Raw genomic sequence first — 19,448 nt, 5'->3', positions numbered from 1 at the left:
TAAGCCTTGCTTCTTGAGTTTTCCAGTTGTCTAAGCCTGATCTTCTTTGGGGCTCTAAAGTTCTCAGCCTGTCTTTGTCAAGGATTTAAGAACCCCATAGTGAGAACCTTGTGAGAGTCTCCCTTTCCTCATGTTGTGGTAGAAATCTCAGTAACGGATCCATGACTGTTTACAAAAAACAAGACATAGGAAATCTTGTAGACCAAATGACTATTAAACTTGCAGTCAGTTATGAAGGGGTTAATAGAGAAATTTAATTGTGCACAGCTTACCAAGATTTCTTTAACATTGGAACAGATGGGAACCGGTATTTTATCGATGAAACTTTATTAGACGTACCATGTTTTTATCTGCAGGTACATAGTGATGTTCCTAAAAGAGGAAAGTGTCTCATTTAACAGGAACTTGTTAATACACTGTTGTCTTTCCTTTGTTTACACATGCCACAGAGTAAAGTGACCTAAACCAGATTTGTGAAATGTGCTCTTGTGAAAACAAGTATGCCACATTCAACCCCTGTAGCTGATGAGGTTGTCCTTAGCTGGCTGGTAGTGAACCCTCAAAAAAAGTATGTTTTTAACTTCCACATAGGACAAAGAACAAGAACTGGAGCAGCTGACTAAAGAGCTGCGGCAAGTCAACCTTCAGCAGTTTATCCAGCAGACAGGGACAAAAGTTACCGTTTTGCCAGCCGAGCCCATTGAAGTAGAGGCCTCCCATGCAGACATAGAAAGGGGTAAGATGTTGATAAATCTGCCTTTTTTTTTTTTTTTCAGCTTTTATTCTAACTGATTAACTGAATGCAAGCAATTCATTCAAAGTTAAAGTATTCTCCTCCCCTTCACAGCTAATTGTAGAGCCAACTTTAAAACTTCTTGCTTCTGGGGGAATGTGAGTAACATTTAGGGTATTTATTTAAGTGAGCATGAAATCACTGGTATCATTAGTTTTAACCTGCCTCTTTATAAAATCCTTCCCTAAAGTATATATGAGTCAGAGTCTGTTAATTTGAATTTTAGCTTCTGCCTGTTCCTGTTGCCTCCCTTTTCCTTTCTCCTCTCCTAAAACTCTTTCTTACTAATTCATGCTTATATTTAAAAGACACTGCAAAATTTGCATGTATATATAGTCTGGACAGCCAATTATGGATTGAATTGTGCCCCCCAGAAATATGTGTTAGAACCCTAATTCTCATACTTTTGGATATAATCCCGTTTGGGAATAGGGTTTTTTTGTTACTTTAATGAGACCCTATCAGTATAGGGTATGTCTTAAGCCAGTCACTTTTGAGATATTAAAGGAACAGATTAGGCACAGAAGCGAGGAAGTACAAACGGGGAAAGATTGATGCCACATGGAGATCACCAGTGGACTGAGGAGGAGAAGCTGAAGGAGTCAAGGATTCTTCTGGAGCATAGACAGACAGAGCCTTCCCCTAGAGCTGGTGCCCTGAATTTGGACTTAGCCTCCTTGACTGTGAGAGAATGAATTTCTGTTTGCTGAAGCTACCTACTTGTGGTATTTCTGTTATAGCAGCTCTAAGAGACTAAGAAACTCATCTTTTAAAAAGATTTATTAACTATTTAAATCACCGAAAATTGGTTGATCAAACTGACCTCCACTTGAGAGGGTCAGAGTTGGTCTTTTCCTCTCGGTCCTTACCCACAGGAGATTGCAGTTATTTCTTTATGCAGCTCTCTGCTTCAGGTTCTTTGGTTCTTTAGGGCAGGAAACGTTTTAATTTTTCAAGTTGCTAAATACTCCAAGCTGATGATTAAACCAAATGACTTTCTTTCCTGTTTAGAGGCACCATTCCAGTCTGGGTCCCTGAAGCGACCTGGCTCATCTCGGCAGCTCCCCAGTAATCTTCGTATTCTACAGAATCCTATTTCATCTGGTTTCAATCCTGAAGGCATATATGTATAACATCATGTGTCTTTGGGAGAGAGACCCAATAAAGGTACCAAGGACAATAAAAATTTCTTCTTTGATTTGTGCCAATGATGAACAGAGGAGATATTTCACAAGCCACTGTATCTTTTTTCTGTCGTAAATTGCATACCACTTGGAGCCATACCCTGTGCACTGATGCTAAAGAACAAAGAAACTGTGTTTTCACACTTCAACAGTGTTGACGTTATGTCCAGCAGCTGTAATGCAAGGCCTTCATCTTTATTGGTAGCATTTTGAGAGCATGAGAAGTATTATTCTATGTGTATACATAAATAAAAGTGACTTACAAATGAAGAGAAGTATGTGACTGGCTTAGTGTAACTTATTCCATGTAATCAGTGGGTGTGTGAATGTTGATATTTTAATATTTTTTAATACTTATCCTGTGGCTTAATTATGTTACATATTGTGTGACTATGACTTTGTGTGCATGTTGCCAAACTCCCTCCATATGTTGCTGATTTACAACTACACATGTGTCATAGGGTGTTCCACCATTGAAATAACTCCAGAAGAACCCACTTGCACTTATTTTGTGAGCTTATCCTAGCTGTTGCTTAATTAGTGAAATAATTCAAGGGTTGTTTTTTGTTTTGTCTTTTGTAATTTTGGAATTTAATCTTCCTTTGCAATATTTCTAAAACATGAATGACCATATACCAGAACAGGAATATTTTCACAAGGTCAGTTGTATGTTTACAAGGTTTTCGGTGTTGCAAACACTGTTGACAAAAATGTGATTGTTAAGTATCTATTGAAACAGGCATGGGGTTTCCTGTAGGATTATGTGTTTTGTATCTGCCCTGCCTTGTCATTTTACCCTCATGGATCTTCTGAGTATAGATCTGAGAACCAGATTGGTCTACTTCAGGAATGTTCTTCAAGTGATATTTTTTAAATAACCCACCTCGTATGTCTGGTCTTTTGGCATAACCACATGGGTAAATTGTTGTTGCGCATTATTTACCCTGTATTTATTGACCATTGTGATCTCTCCAGTCCCTTGGGCAGAGAGAAAGTAGATTGGAGACAGATATTTTTACCAAGGATATAAAGTTAACTTCAATACTTGTTTTAGTTTTTAAGCTTGACTTTTATACGACATTAATCTCTATTCGTACATACATATTTTTTAATTCATAAAACCAAAACATGAGTCAACACCCTTTCCATGAACAGTGACTTAACTAAGATTCACAAGTAACATCTAGACTAGTATGGTCTGATACCTCTTAGTTATTTTTACATTCCCTCTGATCGAAATTTGGTACAATATACATAAGACTTCAATCTGAAATTTAAAGTAGTTTTTAACTCTGAGGAAAATATATTATCTGTATTATTTACATGGAACAAAGTAAAAGTGGATTAATATATTAATGTCATGGTAACAGTAAAAGGAAGTAAGTTGTGTCTTATGCATGAAGACAACTTTGGATGTTTTAACACATTTGACTTATCATTGGTTTAATGAATGCTGAGAATGCTGCTATATTTAGGTTTCCTATGAAAAAATTTTAAGAATGGCTATGAAAATATATAGAAGCTTATAGAGTACTGAAAGTAATAATGCAGAGTTGCCTCTTCTGATCCAGCTAAATGGCAGACCTCAACTAAAGTTTTTTTTTTTTTTTTGAGGGGGGAGTTCTTGGAGTTACCGAGCTGACTTGCCATTACACTGTTTTGCAGATAACTTGAGAAATAAATGATTCTTACCTAAATAACCACAACCTGTACACATTTGCTCTCAATTTATAATGGCATGTATTTAAAAATTAGGATAATTAAAAATGAAAATAATTTGTAGCTTTTGTGACAATAATGACTTACTTTTAAAAACCCCATCCTATAGTAAGAATCATTTTGTTGTTCAGAAAAATTGAGACCTTATTCACAAAGAAAAGCATTTTTTATAAATTTTTTTATAAATCGATCCCATTCTATTTAAGTAAAAATGTTAAACTGAAGATGTATTAAATATTTGCAATTGTAAATTGCAAAGGTGCTTTGGCGTGCCATAAAAAACAGAATCGTAGAGCTCTTCTCAATGGTCAACTTATTCGTTGTAAATTATTATCAGCATTGATCTTACAGCTTTAAAGAAAGACTAGAAGCATCTTTCCAACTGGTAGTACCAGCATAGTGTCACAGTTCACCTCTATAATGCCATCAGAATTTTCAAGCTGCCAAATAATTATCATGGGCCTAACAACAGGTAGAAATACTGTTTCCTGGTATTTTAGCATGAATGTGATGAATCCATTGAGCAGCCTTACTTTTTAATGTTATGTTACTTGTGGGAGCACATAGGGATATTTTGTATATCTTTTTTTTAAAGTAGAGGGGAAAAGACTCATTTCGCTAGGACATCTATTTTAGTCTATTCCTGATCACTTTTCTCTATTGTGAATACAAATGAGTTAGAATAAGTGCCACATCTTTGGATACATTTTGGAGAAAGGAGCAGGCAACGGTATACAGAAATACCAAATATAAAATTTTGTATCTGGGTCACATTCAGGTCTTTAATGCTAAATTGGAAACCCTGGTTTAATAAATACTAAATTAGATTACAAATTTTTTTTTATTATACTGCCAATGGTTTTTTTTAGGATTTTCTACAAGTATTAAAGACATTAAAAGATGATTTCTTTTTTTTTGAACCAAGGAGTAATTTGAAGTAGCACCCGTATATCTGACCTCGTAAGTATTTGCTTTGTTTCAGAGAATGATCCTTGTCTCAGTGCTTTTGTTGTCCTTGTGAGATAAATTCTGGTTTGTGAGCATTTGATTTTCATCTTGATGCACAGGGAATTTGTGACACTTTGGTAGTAATAGGAATTACTGATTCTATTCCCTCAGTTATCAATGAAGTAATCATCACTCCCTGAAATTCAGATTAGTCATAAATCAGCTAAAACAAGAATGATACAGTCCATAATTTATGTTGTGAAATATAACAGTGTTTAAGAAGGACAGATAAGTACTTGCCCCCACAGCATAAATAAAATTTGCACCTGCACTAAAAAAATTTTCTTTGTGAATAAGAGCAAAGCAATCCTTAGAGAAAAGAAACTCTTCATTTAAAGCCTTTTCTGTGAACATCTTTCCAAGTTAGAACTGTAAGAAGGGACTCAGTAAATAATATGGAAAAAGTCAAAAACTCTTGATTTCAGGCGTACAAAGATGGGCAGTTCCGGGTGTGCATCGCCTTTGAAAAATTGGGCCTTACTTTATACGTGAATAACACAGGTGTGTTCACAGCCCTCTTCTACCTAAAGTTATCTTTATTAGTCTATATTTTATTAAAATTTAGTTCGTAAGTATTACTTTTCTATTATGTCCCTTTTTTTAAGTTGCATGTTTATACTATTTGCTACAGTATTTTTAAAGTTTTGGGTGAAGGCCATCAGCTGTATAGAGAAGACAAAACAATCACTATTTATTCAGTATTGCTGCTTTACATTTCCAGAATAAGCTTTCGATGCCAGCACAGTGACTGCTTGAAAGCGGCAGGAGCTCTGTTCCAATGCATTTTATATATTTTTAGAAACCAAATAAATGCAGATAACTATTTAGTATACTAATTATATTAAACCAGCAGAAATATAAAGGCAATAAAGTATATACATATATATATATATATGCGGGGGGAGGGGAAAGATTAAAAAATAGGTTTACAGCCAGACATGGTGTTAGCCCCGAGTGCATTTCTCAGTTTGTCTTTCCTTATTGACCTTAGGAGGATTTGAGTTGCTGCAGCTTTAAACAGAAAATTGCCACGTTCACTAATTGTGGGCATACAAATATGCTTTTAGTACTGCTTTGCTTATGTACAAATAAAAAATCTGTAATCTGTATTATATGTAATTATTCTTTTGACTTTCATTTCAAAATGTGTATTTTCTGATTATTGTCATGAGCTGTAAAACAGGATCAATATCTGATATTCTCCCAAATAATAAATTTCAGGATTCATTGGGGCATTACAGTTGTTGGTTTGTTTCTTACGTATTAAATGTTTTAAAATATAATTTTATTTGCTAAAGAGAAAAGGTCTGCATAGCATACCAGTGACACCAAAATTACATTTTTCTAAATATAATGTTAATTATTATAACTAATGAGTTATCTATTGTTTAAAAGGTAGCCTCTTAATCAAAGTAAAACTGAATTAAAAAAACAAATCTGCCTCTTTTATTTCACAAGTAAAAGAAAAAAAAAATTCCTTAACGAAATCTCTGTATTTCCGGGTCTTCTTAAAACCACAAGTGAGAGGAAGCGAACTAACATTTCGGCACCTATACTGTGTGCCAGGTGCATACGAGGTCCTGGACACCCTTTCACATTCACAGCCATCTGGGAAACTTGTCCCAACTCACTAATAAGTAGCTGACACTGCATTTGGATTTAGACTTTTCTGACCCCAAAGCCCTTTCCTGTATTCCATGATAAAGCTGCGTAAGATTTATAATGCCCAGTTTCTGCATTTTTACCACTCTTTAACGTGGAAGTTATTATGTGGGTGTCATTTTTAAAGGAATATTATTTAAAGTAGACATTAGATCTTGGTTACACATGTGAATAATAGTATCTTAGGAAAGATAAAAAGAAAAAAAATAATTCTCAATATTAATTATTCTATGTCCTAGTTTGAGGGACTTTTTGAATTTTAATTTTCCATCCTGTTAACTAAAGTCATGTTTTATTAATGGTGGTGGTGGTTGTTCATTGCCATCCATTTGGCCCCAGCTCACAGCAGCCTTCTGCTTAACACGACAAAATGTTACCTGCTCCTGCACCATCTTGTTAATGGTAGAGCTAGAAATATAAATTCTTGTTCACTTAACTCTTTGCCTGCTGTCCACTCCACGTATTTGTGCCATCCCCCTTAGGAAAGACTAGTTGAGTCCTGTAAAATGGGTATACACATGTTGGACACATTCTTTCTACCCAAGGAGTACCTGGTGGATTTGAACTGCTGACCTTTTGGTTAGCAGCCACAGTTCTTAACCACTATGCTACCAGGGTTTCCTATAAACATTCAGTTTCCCCGTATTGTTGGCCAGGCAGTGGGCTTCCTCCTGCCGATACTGAAATTAATGTGATTTGCTCTGCACCTCAAGGAGTCCAATGAAGATGACAACCTCACTACATCATTTAATGTTAAGCACCATTAACAGGGCAAGGGTAGGGTGTCATGAGAACACACAGGAGCACCGTACCAGCCTAGGGTATCAGAGAAGACTTACTGGAGGAGGAGATATAAACCAGGAAGGGCTATATGGAACAGGCTAGAAGACAGGAGGATGAAGAGACTGTGGGGCTGTGACCAGACAGCAAAAGGCCAGAGTGCTAAGAGAGAAGGTAGGTAGGAGTTAGATCATGAAGGGCCTTGGTTGCCAGGGTAGGGAGTTTTTCTTCATCCTGAGAGCCATGGGAATTTTAAGCATGAAAATGAAATTATCTGATTAGTCTTCTGGTTGGCAGAGTGGAGAACTGACTGGAGAAGGGTCTATACTAGAAGCAAGAAAGACCTCATGCCTGCAGGAGTCCAGGCCAGAGGCGATGGTATCCTGAACTAAGAAAATAGCTGTTGGGATTTATTCATATAAGAAGTTTTTACTGCTTACCTGCTTTGTGCCAGGAGATGAAGAGGACTAAGCAGGTAGTAGGCATCTTAAGATGGTGGCAGCAGAATAAAAGAAGAAACTCCAGTTGTTTGGCAGCTATCCACAGCCTTAATTGGCTGGTGGAAAAGATTCTGTGCATCTCTTAATGATAAGTTTTCACAGACAGTCTGTACTAGTGGGGAAGAGACTGGTATGGGGTAAGGGAGGAGAGAGTAAAGGCACAGAAAGTAGAGTATGTATTAGGCAGGCATTGCAATGGGCTCCTCCCCTGTAGAGTGCCCCTGCAGCATTGCTGTGAGAATCATGTGGCTTTGGGGAGACGCTCTCTGCAGCACCAGATTTGAGCATCTGAGCCTCTTTACCTGGTACGTTAGAATCCTATTTTCCCAGCATTATACTTCTGTTTATCAGTCACTTTTGTTCCTGTCATATATATGTGTCGAAGGTAATAGGGCCTACGGACCGAAATAAAATGAAGCAAAGAGGTGGACGATACAAACTATCTATTCAAAGCCACTATTTACAAGTTTCCTGCAACTGCTAGATGAATGAAATTTTTTTAAAAATTTAGTAGTGGGTGAATTTTTTCAAAGTATAAAATGAATCATAGATACTTAGTAAAGAGCACAATAATGAGCTAAAATGCTGTGTAGCAATGAACACCACACACAGGAAGGCTGGGGACATCAGGGATGATGCAGACTGTCCACCGGGAACAATACATTCAGACAAGCAGTTCTGGCAATCCTTGAGCAGAGCCTGAACCTCTTTGCATCATTCCCACCAATCCCATCCTACATTTGCAACCTGAAGGACTACCATTCTGGGCCCCTCTGCAGACCCCCCTCTACTCTATTTTTTTGAGCAAAAACAGATTTCCTTATGCTTTCCAACTTTCCTTAAGACCACAGAGAATAAGCATAGTTTCTCACCAATATATTCCCCACTCTTCTCTTTCTCAGGGTAAATAGTCCCAGGTCTTTCAAATATTATAGTTCCTTGTCTCCTCTCTCCTGAACATGCACTAGACCACTCTTGAATACATCAGACAGGACTAATCAGGTCAGCATAGAAGAACTTGATTTATTGATATGCAGCCTAAAACTAAATTTGGTGGGCAGGTGGGTGGGTTGGTTAGTATTTTGGGCAATCTTATCTTTATTATGGAATCACTGAACTGACAGTTCATTAAAATCCTGCCTTTTTTCATATTTTCTGCTACCAGTGAAATCTTTCCTATCTTGTGTGTAATTGAGTTTTCACATGCATGAGCAAAACCTTACTTTATCGAAATACATATCACCTCAAACTTAAAAAGAAGTAAATCCCAGTAGGAAACCATGAAAATGTCAGGACAGTCACGAGGTTGATTATGTTGAGAAGTGCTATAGGAACCCACAGGAGGTAACTAGGAAAATCAGGAAAGGATCCACTAAGGAGGTGGATTAGGCTTGAGGAGTAAATAGACTTTCAGTCATACTTATTGAGTGCCTACTATGTGGTCAGCACAAGATAGATTAGTGAGCAAAAAAGACCCAAATCCCTGCCCATAGGGAGCTTACGTTCTAGAGGGGAAGACAGACAGTGAATAAGAAGTAAATACATAATACTTTCGATTGTGGTAAGAGCTGAAGAGAAAAAATAAAGCAGCTAAGGGGAAAAGGTCATGTCGGGAGTTTGAGGAAGGGTTGAATTTCATACAGATAACCTGAGAAATCCTGTCCTCAAAGGTGACATTTGAGTGACTAGAGGTTATATACCATAACGTGATAAAGTTACAATACTATAGACACCTGAGATAGTGAAACTGAAATATAAATGCTAAATAAGGGAAGTTGTAAAATTAGATGAGGTCATAATAAAGAATTTAGAATCCTTATTATTAAAATTTCCAGTCTTCGAAGGCAAGCATAGCAGGGGCAGGGGTCTGGGGACCATGGTTTCAGGGGACATCTAAGTCAATTGGCATAATAAAATCTATTAACAAAACATTCTGCATCCCACTTTGAAGAGTGGTGTCTGGGGTCTTAAACACTAGCAAGCAGCCATCTAAGATGCATCAATTGGTCTCAACCCACCTGGATCAAAGGAGAATGAAGTACACCAAGGACACAAGGCAATTACAAGCCCAAGAGATAGAAAGAGCCACATGAACCAGCAACTACATCATCCTGAGACCAGAAGAACTAGATGGTGCCCAGCTACAACCGATGACTGCCCTGACAGGGAACACAACAGAGAACCCCTGAGGGAGCAGGAGAGCAGTGGGATGCAGACCCCAAATTCTCACAAGACCAGACTTAATGGTCTGACTGAGACTGGAAGGACCCCCGTGGTCATGGACCCCAGACCTTCTGTTGAGCCAGGCAGGGCAGGAGCTATTCCCAAAGCCAACTCTTCAGACATGGATTGGACTGGACAGTGGGTTGGACAGGGATGCTGGTGAGGAGTGAGCTCCTTGGATCAGGTGGACGCTTGAGACTATGTTGGCATCTCCTGCCTGGAGGGGAGATGAGAGGGTGGAAGGGATTAGAAGCTGGCGAAAATGACACGAAAAGAGAGAGTGGAGGGAGAGAGCAGGCTGTCTCATTAGGGGGAGAGTAATTGGGAGTGTGTATTTTTTTTTTTTTTTAGCAAGGTGTATATGGGTTTTTGTGTGAGAGACTGACTTGATTTGTAAACTTTCACTTAAAGCACAATAAAAATTATTTAAAAAAAAAAATTTCCGGTAGACTTTATGGAGAAAGAGACTGTCTTAGAAATGTAGTCCAGACTCCTTATTACACAGGTGAGGCTACACAAGCCTGTCAAGCTTAAATTGATCATGGAATCATAATTCCATATATATATAAAAGCCCTGGTGGTGCAGTGCTTAAGAGTTCGGCTGCTCTGCAGTAGAAAAGACCTGGCGATCTGCAATTACAGCTTAGGAAACCCTACGGGGTAATTTTACTCTGTCATATTGGGTTGCTTTGAGTCAGAATTGACTGAATGGCAAACACACACACACACACATATATACGCACCCACAACATATATCTATATATATGGATGGATAAATGGATGGATGGATGGATCCTTGGGTAGCACAACTGCTTAAATGTTCAGCTACTAACTGAAAGGCTGGCAGTTCAGACCCACTCAGAGGTGCCTCAAAAGAAAGGCCTGGCAATCTGCTTCTGAAAGGCCACAACTTTGAAAACCCTGCACATGTGGGGTTGCCATGAGTCAATGAGTCAGAATCAACATGATGGCACCTGGTTTGGCTGTGGGTTTTATATATGTATGTATATATTTTAAACATGGTTGTAACAATAGACAGATGATATGCTGGGGGCAGACACACAGGTGTCTGGTTGCATTAAGGAATCCAGACTGGGAATGAAACTGGGTAAGTTAAGGGAAGGATGGTTTCCTCCGCTTCTGGGGTTGAGTTGCTCCTTCAAATGAACCCAGAAGAAAATTAAGTACCTTATGTATCATATCTCTGCTTTTTCATGCCCCTTGGTATTTGCCAATTTCAAATTCTGAAAGACGTTCCCCTGTATGTTCCACTATTGATTAGCATTTTCAGAAAGTCTTAACTGTTCAGGCCATAGATTTATTTACCCAATTTATTTCAGCAAATGTTTACAAAGACCCTATCAAGTACAAAGAGTCTGCTTAGATAAGATATACCAAGATGCACACACTTGTCCTTTAAGGAACTTAAAAATGGAATGTAGAAAACATATATTTACTGATTCTTAATGGCAATTTATTTACAAGTGCCCAAAGTAAAGCTTAAACCATTGCTATGGGATCTCTAAGGAGGAAGTGAGTAATTTTTATTAGAAAATAAGAAAACACTTCAGAGAGGAGGTAGCCTTTGAGCTAGATCATAACAATGAAGATTTCCTCAGTCATAGGAACTGAGGATATTGCTGCCTGGAAAGAAAAAAAAGAAACAAAGACACTCAGGTGGGAAACTGTGATGAACATTTTGTAACTTGATGTGACTGAAATTTTAAGATGAATGGAAAATGAGGTTGGAGAAGATGAGCAAACAGAAACGATATCTGTTTTAAATAGAAACACTGACAGCTCTGTGTAGGACTGAGAAGGAAGGAGTGAATATGAGAAGACTGGCTCAAAGGTTATTCTAACAGTAGTTCAAGAGTGGATAGGAGTGAACTGACTGATGGTGTGGCAGAATGGGAATTACTGAATGCATTCACGAGATATTTTTCAGGGGTAGTAATGATACAGTTGTATGTCCAACTATCGATAGGAGTCAAGGGAAAGTATCAAAACTGATTCCATGATTTCCAAGTGAGGTAGCCAGAAAGATTAGCTCTGCTCTAGTGGGAAAACCTTTGGCAAAAACTGGCTCAAGTCTTAGCTCTGCCTTTAGGAAAACCACTTTAACTGCTCTTATTTTCAGCTTCCTTAACTGTAAATGGAGAAAACTGTACTAGACAATCTCCTCTGTTTTACCTACTCTGAAGCTCTACCACTTGGGGTCTCTTTAATGAAAATGAGATTCATCAAGAAAGATATTTAGAAGATGGTGAGTGATGTTTTGACTTGTTCTGTTGAGATGCTGCTAGAATCTGCATTGAGATATCCAGAAACTTCTTGAATATGCAAATATGAAGTTTGAACAAGGAAATCAAAACTGACAATAAAAACCCACCCAGTGCCGTCCAGTCGATTCCGACTCATTAAACTGACAATGGGCATACTGAAACTATCTGCACAGAGACAATAGTTAAAAGAACAGGAAAAAATAAAAAATTTTAAAATGAAAAAGGTGACTCTCAGGCAGAAATGTGAACATTTGTATTCAAAGTGTGGTCAGAGGACCAGCATCCTTAGCATCGCCTGGGGACTGGTTAGAAATGTAGACTCTCAGAACCCACTCCAGACCTACCCAATTAGAATCTATTGGTATTTTAGCAAGCTCCCCATGTTCTTCATACGCACAATCAAGTTGGAGAAGTGCTGCTGTGGACCAAGAAGATGACCAAGGATAGGAACTGAAGGAACATCTGCATTTGTGAAGCTCACAGACAAAAAAAGCCAGAGAGGGAGTCTAAGAGGATGTAGAAACCGAGAGCACTGGGGGCAGGGTCACTGTCTAAAATACATGGATACAACACTCACCTAAAACAGAATTGTACTTGAATAACAGGGTGATAAACAGGGTGATAGGAGGACAAAATTTAATTGATATCTTTTTTAGTTTTTAATTTATTTTGCTTTTGTTTTTAGCAATTCTAGAATTTCTAGAGAATACTGACATCACTTTTCCCTGCTCCTCCAACCCTCATGTCCAGAAAGGAAAGAAGATCATTGTTTCCAAACATCTGGACTCTTCTCTCCTCTTAGTGTAGTTGCCTTTTGTAGGTGAGTCATTAAGGGTAAGTGAAGGAAATTTCCGGGCAGGCGTAGACTGCCCTGCAGACAACCTTTATGTATTAAAGGTAACAGGCCAACAAAATGATGAGGCTGGGTTGGACATGGAGAGGACTGAGTGGAGGAATGACCCAATACCTGGAAATGGGACAGCCCAAGACAGAGAGATGAGATGAGAGTTGTGGGCTGCAGATCCATTTGCACAGTGCTTCTGAGGTTTCAGGGCATCACAGGAGCACTTCCCTACACTGAGCTTGGCTGGAGTGTGTGTGGTTCTGTGTGGAGGAGGGCAGAGTAGAGCTGCTAGCACAGCCTGTTACCTTTGAATGCTTCTCCCTCAACAGGGGCTGAGAAACCAGGCCCCTTCTTTTCCTCTGAATTATATAAGTCTATTCTTGAGAGATCCAAAAGTGGGGGATGAAGAAGGGTACGGAAAATGCCAAAAACTGACTGATAGAGGAGGTGGAGCCAACATGGCGCTATAGAAAGAAGCACCACACTGTCCCTTCACAGCAAAGACCCGAAAAGCTAAGTAAAACAGAGACAAGCATCAAATGAAGAGATAAAGAATTCAATCAAGCACCAAGTGAAATAAGAAACTGACAGAGAGCAGAGAGTGAGGAGAGATATGAGCAGTGTTCCCCCAGCAGCTAATACAGCATGGGTATGCCATCTTGGACTCCTGTCAGAGATCGTCAGGCACAGAGTATGGGAAAGCAGCTTCATGGAGTTACCAGCAGGAGACAGAGCACCTGGTAACCAGCAATACATGCCTTCCCACCCCCTACCCTTCTTCGGCCTGCTCAACCTCCGCCGCTTCCTACCAGGGTGAGTGACCACGACCTAGGAGGCATCGTGCTGCTTGGATTCATCCCGCCCACACTGGCTGGCTCCTTCAGTGCCGTTTCTAACCTCCTCCCCCTCCTTTCTCTTGAATACCTGACTCCGTGTGCCATCTTTGCTTCTTGACAGGCTATGAAGTGCCGTTCGACTGGGGAACTGCTTCCTGGGTCCACACTGCCACACTGGTGGGATCCCTGGGGCCTTTGTTTGTTTTCTCATTCTTTTTTTCTTTTTGTTTTTCTTCATTTCTCAGTTTCTTATCTCTCTCTACTTACCTTCTTTTCCTGTCTCCTGAATACCTGGCACTGTGTGCCATCTCCACCCCTTCTAGCCAGGCTGTACTGTATGGCTTGGGAGCCACTCTTCTGGTCTTGCAGTCGCACCAGTAGGATCCCTGGGGGCATTTCTTTTTTTTTTTTCTTTTTGCCTTTTTGTCTTTATTTCTCAGTTTCTCATCTCTCTCTACTTACCTTCTTTTCCTGTCTCCTGAATATCTGGCACTGTGTGCCATCGCCACCCCCTCTAGCCAAGCTGTACTGCGTGGCTTGGGAGCCACTTCCCTGGTCTGTGTAGCTGTGCCAGTGGGGTCTCTAGAGGCCTTTCTTTTTTTTTAATTTTAGTTATTATTATTTTTCTTTTTTCCTTTTTGTTTTTCTTCATTTCTCAGTTTCATGTCTCTTCACTCCAATGGCAGCCTCCCTCAGCACTTTTTTTTGGCTCACGTTTCTCTATCTTCTGTCTCTTCTTTCCCATACCCAAATTAGCTCCACACACTACAGTCTCTTCCCCCCACACACCTATCTACCCTGTGCACTGAATATTGCTCCCAAGCAGCACCCGCTACCAGAATCTGCCCTGCACTGACCTCCAGCCTGCCTTGTCTGCCCCAGTATGTGCCACAAACAACCCATTCCAACCCCTCCCTTCAGATGGGCCTGACTTGCTGCACCATAGCTGAGCCACTGGCCCTGCCTACTGGACAAGGAAGTGAAAAGTATCATGCCCACAGATGAGCAAACAACAAAGAAAGCACAGCCTACCTGCTCAGACATAACCAAATAAAACAAACCACTGACCAAACTGACAAAAACAGGAGAGGATGCAAATAACCCAAATAAGAAATGAAGTGGGGGACATTACAATAGACCCAACTGAAATAAAGAAGGTCATGACAGAACATTATGAAAAACTATACTCCCAACAAATTTGAAAACCTAGAGGAAATGAACATATTTCTAAAAAAACACACAACAAACTCAAACACAAAATTATGTTGAAAATCTGAACAGACCCGTAACAAGAAAAGAGACTGAAAAGGTAATTTAAAAACTCCCAACAACAAAGAAAAAAGCCCTGGCCCAGATGGCTTCACTGGAGAATTCTACCAAACATTCAGAGAAGAGCTTACTACTCAAACTATTTCAGAACATAGGAAAGGAAGAGCTACTTCTTGAATCCATTCTATGAAGCCAGCAGAAACCTGATACCAAAACCTGGCAAAGACATCACACAAAAAAGAAAATTACAGTATCTCTCATGAATATAGATGGCAAAAATTCTTGACAAAATTCTAGCCAATAGAATTCAGCATCATATAAAAAAAATAATACACCATGACCAAGTAATATTCATACCAGGTACACAAGAATGGTTCAACATTAGAAAATCAATCAATGCAATCCACCACATAAATAAAACAATCACATGATCTTCTCAATTGACACAGAAAAGGCATTCAACAAAGTCCAGCACCCATTCTGATAAAAACTCTCGATACAATAGGTGTAGAAGGGAAATTCCTCAACATAATAAAGGGCATCTACATAAAACCAAGGAAACCCTGGTGGCGTGGTGGTTAGGTGCTACAGCTGCTAACCAAAGGGTCAGCAGTTTGAATCCACCAGGCACTCCTTGGAAACTCTATGGGGCACTTCTACTCTGTCCTGTAGGGTTGTTATGAGTCAAAATCGACTTGAAGGCAAAGGGTTTGGTTTTTTTTTTTTTTCATACAAAACCAACATCATTCTTAATGGAGAGAGGCTGAAAATATTCCACTTGAGAACAGGAACAAGACAAAGATGCCCTTTATCACCACTCCTATTTAACATTGTGCTGGATGTCCTAGCTAGAGCAATAAGGCGAGAAAAAGAAATAAAGGGTATCCAAAATGGTAAGGAAGAAGTAAAACTGTCCCTATTTGCAGATGATATGATACTGTACATAGAAAAGACAAAAGACTCCACAAGAAAACTACTACAACTAATAGATTCAGCAGAGTAACAGGATACAATATAAACATACAAAAATCAGTTGGATTCCTGTACACCAATGAAGAGAACGATGAAAAGGAAATCAGGAAAACAATACCATTTATCATAACCCCTAAAAATATAAAATACTTAAGAATAAATCTAACCAGGGTTGTAAAGGCCTATACAAGAAAACTACAAAACACTACTAGAAGAAACCAAAAAAGATCTTGTTGTTGTTAGGTGTCACTGAGTCAATTCCTACTCATAGCGACCCTACGTACAACGGAATGAAACATCGCCGGATCCTGCGCCATTCTCAGAATCTTTGTTATGCTTAAGCCCATTGTTGGAGCCGCTGAGGGTCTTCCTCTTTTTCACTGACTCTCTACATTACCAAGCATGATGTCCTTCTCCAGGGACTGATCCCTCCTGACAATATGTCCAAAGTATGTGACATACTCTCACCATCCTTGCTTCTAAGGAGCACTCTGGCTGTACTTCTTCCAAGATAGATTTGTTCATTCTTTTGGTAAGCCCACTGCCGTCGAGTCTGGTATATTCAATACTCTTCTCCAACACCACAATTCAAAGGCAGCAATTCTTCGGTCTTCTTTAATCATTCTTCAGCTTTCACACGCATAGGAGGCAATTGAAAACACCATGGCTTGGGTCAGGCACACCTTAGTCTTCAAGGTGACATCTTTGTTTTTCACCACTTTAAAGAGGTCTTTTGTGGCCGATCTGCCTAATGCAATGTGTCTTTAGATTTCTTGGCTGCTGCCTCCATAGGTGTTGATTGTGGATCCAAGTAAAATGAAATCCTTGACAACTTCAATCTTTTCCCCATTTATCACGATGTTGCTTATTGGTCCAGTTGTGAGGATTTTTGTTTTCTTTATGTTGAAGTGTAATCCATACTGAAGGCTGTGGTCTTTGATCTTCATTAGTAAGTGCTTCAAGTCCTCTTCACTTTCAGCAAATAAGTTTATGTCATCTGCATAATGCAGGTTGTTAATGAGACTTCCTCCAATCCTGATGCCGCGTTCTTCTTCATATAGTCCAGCTTCTCGGATTATTTGCTCAGCATACAGATTGAATAGGTATGGTGAAAAGATACAACCCCAACGCACACCTTTCCTGACTTTAAGCCACACAGTTTCCCCTTGTTCTGTTTGAATGACTGCCTCTTGATCTATGTAAAGGTTCCTCATGAGCACAATTAAGTGTTCGGGAATTCCCATTCTTCGCAGTGTTATCCATAATTTGTTATGATTCACACAGTCGAATGCCTTTGCATAGTCAATAAAACACAGGTAACATCTTCCTGGTATTCTCTGCTTTCAGCCAGGATCCATCTGACATCAGCAATGATATCCCTGGTTCCACGTCCTTTTCTGAATCTGGCTTGAATTCTGGCAGTTTCCTGTCGATATACTGCTACAGTTGCTTTTGAATGATCTTCAGCAAAATTTTACTTGCATGTGATATTAATGATATTGTTCAATAATTTCCACATTTGGTGGGATCACCTTTCTTGGGAATAGGAATAAATGTAGATCTCTTCCAGTCAGTTGGCCAGGTAGCTGTCTTCCAAATTTCTTGGCATAGGCGAATATTTCCAGCACTGCCTCTTGAAACATCTCAACTGATATTCCATCAATTCTTGGAGCCTTGTTTTTTGCTAATCCCTTCAGTGCAGCTTGGACTTCCTCCTTCAGTACCATTGGTTCCTGCTCATATGGTACCTCATGAAATGGTTAAACATCAACCAATTATTTTTGGTATAGTGACTCTGTATTCCTTCCATCTTCTTTTAATGTTTCCTGAGTTGATGAATATTTTCCCCATAGAATTCTTCAATATTGTAACTCCAGGCTTGAATTTCTACTTCACTTCTTTCAGCTTTAGAAATGCAGAGCATGTTCTTCCCTTTTGGTTTTCCATCTCCAGGTCTTTGTACATGTCATTATAATACTTCACTTTGTCTTTTTGAGCTACCTTTTGAAATCTTCTGTTCAACTCTTTTCCTTCGTCATTTCTTCCTTTTGCTTTAGCTATTCATTCAAGAGCAAATTTCAGAGTCTCTTCTGACATCGATTTTGGTCATTTCTTTCTTTCCTGTTTTTATAATGACCTTCTGCTTTCTTCATGTACGATGTCCTTGATGTCATTCCACAACTCATCTGGTCTTCAGTCATTAGTGTTCAATGTGTCAATCCTATTCTTGAGATAGTCTCTAAATTCAGGTGGGATATATTCAAGGTCATAGCTTGTCTCTCGTTGACTTGTTCTAATTTTCTTCAGTTTCAACATGAACTTGCATATGAGCAATTGATGGTCTGTTCTGCAGTTGGCCCCTGGCCTTGTTCTGACTGATGATATTGAGCTTTTCAATCATCTCTTCCCACAGATGTAGTTGATTTGACCCCTGTGTATTCCATCGGGGGAAGTCTATGTGTATAGTCAATGTTTATGTTGTTGAAAAAAATATATATTTGCAATGAAGAAGTTGCTGGTCTTGCAAAATTCTATCATGCAATCTCCAGCATTATTTCTATCACCAAGGCCATATTTTCCAACTACCAGTCCTTCTTCTTTATTTGTAACTTTCACATCCCAATCTCCAGTAATTATTAATGCATCCTAACTGCATGTTCAATCAGTTTCAGACTGCAGAAGTTGGTAAAAATCTTCAGTTTCTTCAGCTGTGGCCTTAGTGGTTGATGAGTAAATTTGAATAATAGTCGTATTAACTGGTCTTCCCTGTAGGTGCCTACTGCTTGTAATATTGCATTGTAATATTGGCTTGTAATAGGCTTGTAATATTGTCTATTGTTTTTAATACTGCTTGCCTATTGCACTGATAATTACTGATGATTGGAATGCAAAAGCTGGAAACAAAGAAGAAGGATCAGTAGTTGAAAGATAGGGCCTTGGTGATAGAAACAATGCCAGAGATTGCATGGCAGAATTTTTCAAGGTCAATGACTTCTTCATTGCAAATACCTTTTTGCAACAACATAAACAGTGACTATACGTGTTGACCTCACCAGATGGGATTCAACGGAATTGAATCGACTACATCTGTGGAAAGAGACAATGGAGAAGCTCAATATCATCAGTCAGGACAAGGCCAACTGCAGAACACACCATCAATTGCTCAAATGCAAGTTCAAGTTGAAGCTGAAGAAAATTAGAGCAAGTCCATGACAGCCAAAATACAACCATGAGTATATCCCACCTGAATTTAGAGACCATCTCGAAAATAGATTTGATGCATTGAACACTAATGACAGAGGACCAGAAAAGTTGTGGAATGGCATCAAGTACATCTTACATGAAGAAAGCAAAAGGTCATTAAAAAAAAAAA

At 39.1% G+C, this 19,448-nt stretch overlaps 1 protein-coding gene across 2 annotated transcripts in view; it reads left to right on the top strand.

The window, feature by feature from the left end:
- RASSF8 (Ras association domain family member 8) overlaps positions 1-5,939 on the top strand; it is a 125,622-nt gene extending 119,683 nt beyond the window's left edge. For both annotated transcript variants that reach the window (XM_003405698.4, XM_023554918.2), the window contains exons 4-5: positions 592-736; positions 1,805-5,939. In XM_003405698.4, coding sequence (XP_003405746.1) covers positions 592-736; positions 1,805-1,926 — 267 coding nt within the window. In that variant the 3' untranslated portion in view covers positions 1,927-5,939. The remainder of the gene's footprint in view (positions 1-591; positions 737-1,804) is intronic.
- Positions 5,940-19,448: the final 13,509 nt, after the last annotated feature.

The sequence above is a fragment of the Loxodonta africana genome, chromosome 4 (assembly GCF_030014295.1).
Source record: "Loxodonta africana isolate mLoxAfr1 chromosome 4, mLoxAfr1.hap2, whole genome shotgun sequence".
Taxonomy (NCBI): domain Eukaryota; kingdom Metazoa; phylum Chordata; class Mammalia; order Proboscidea; family Elephantidae; genus Loxodonta; species Loxodonta africana.
This window is presented reverse-complemented; position numbering and strand designations above follow the sequence as displayed.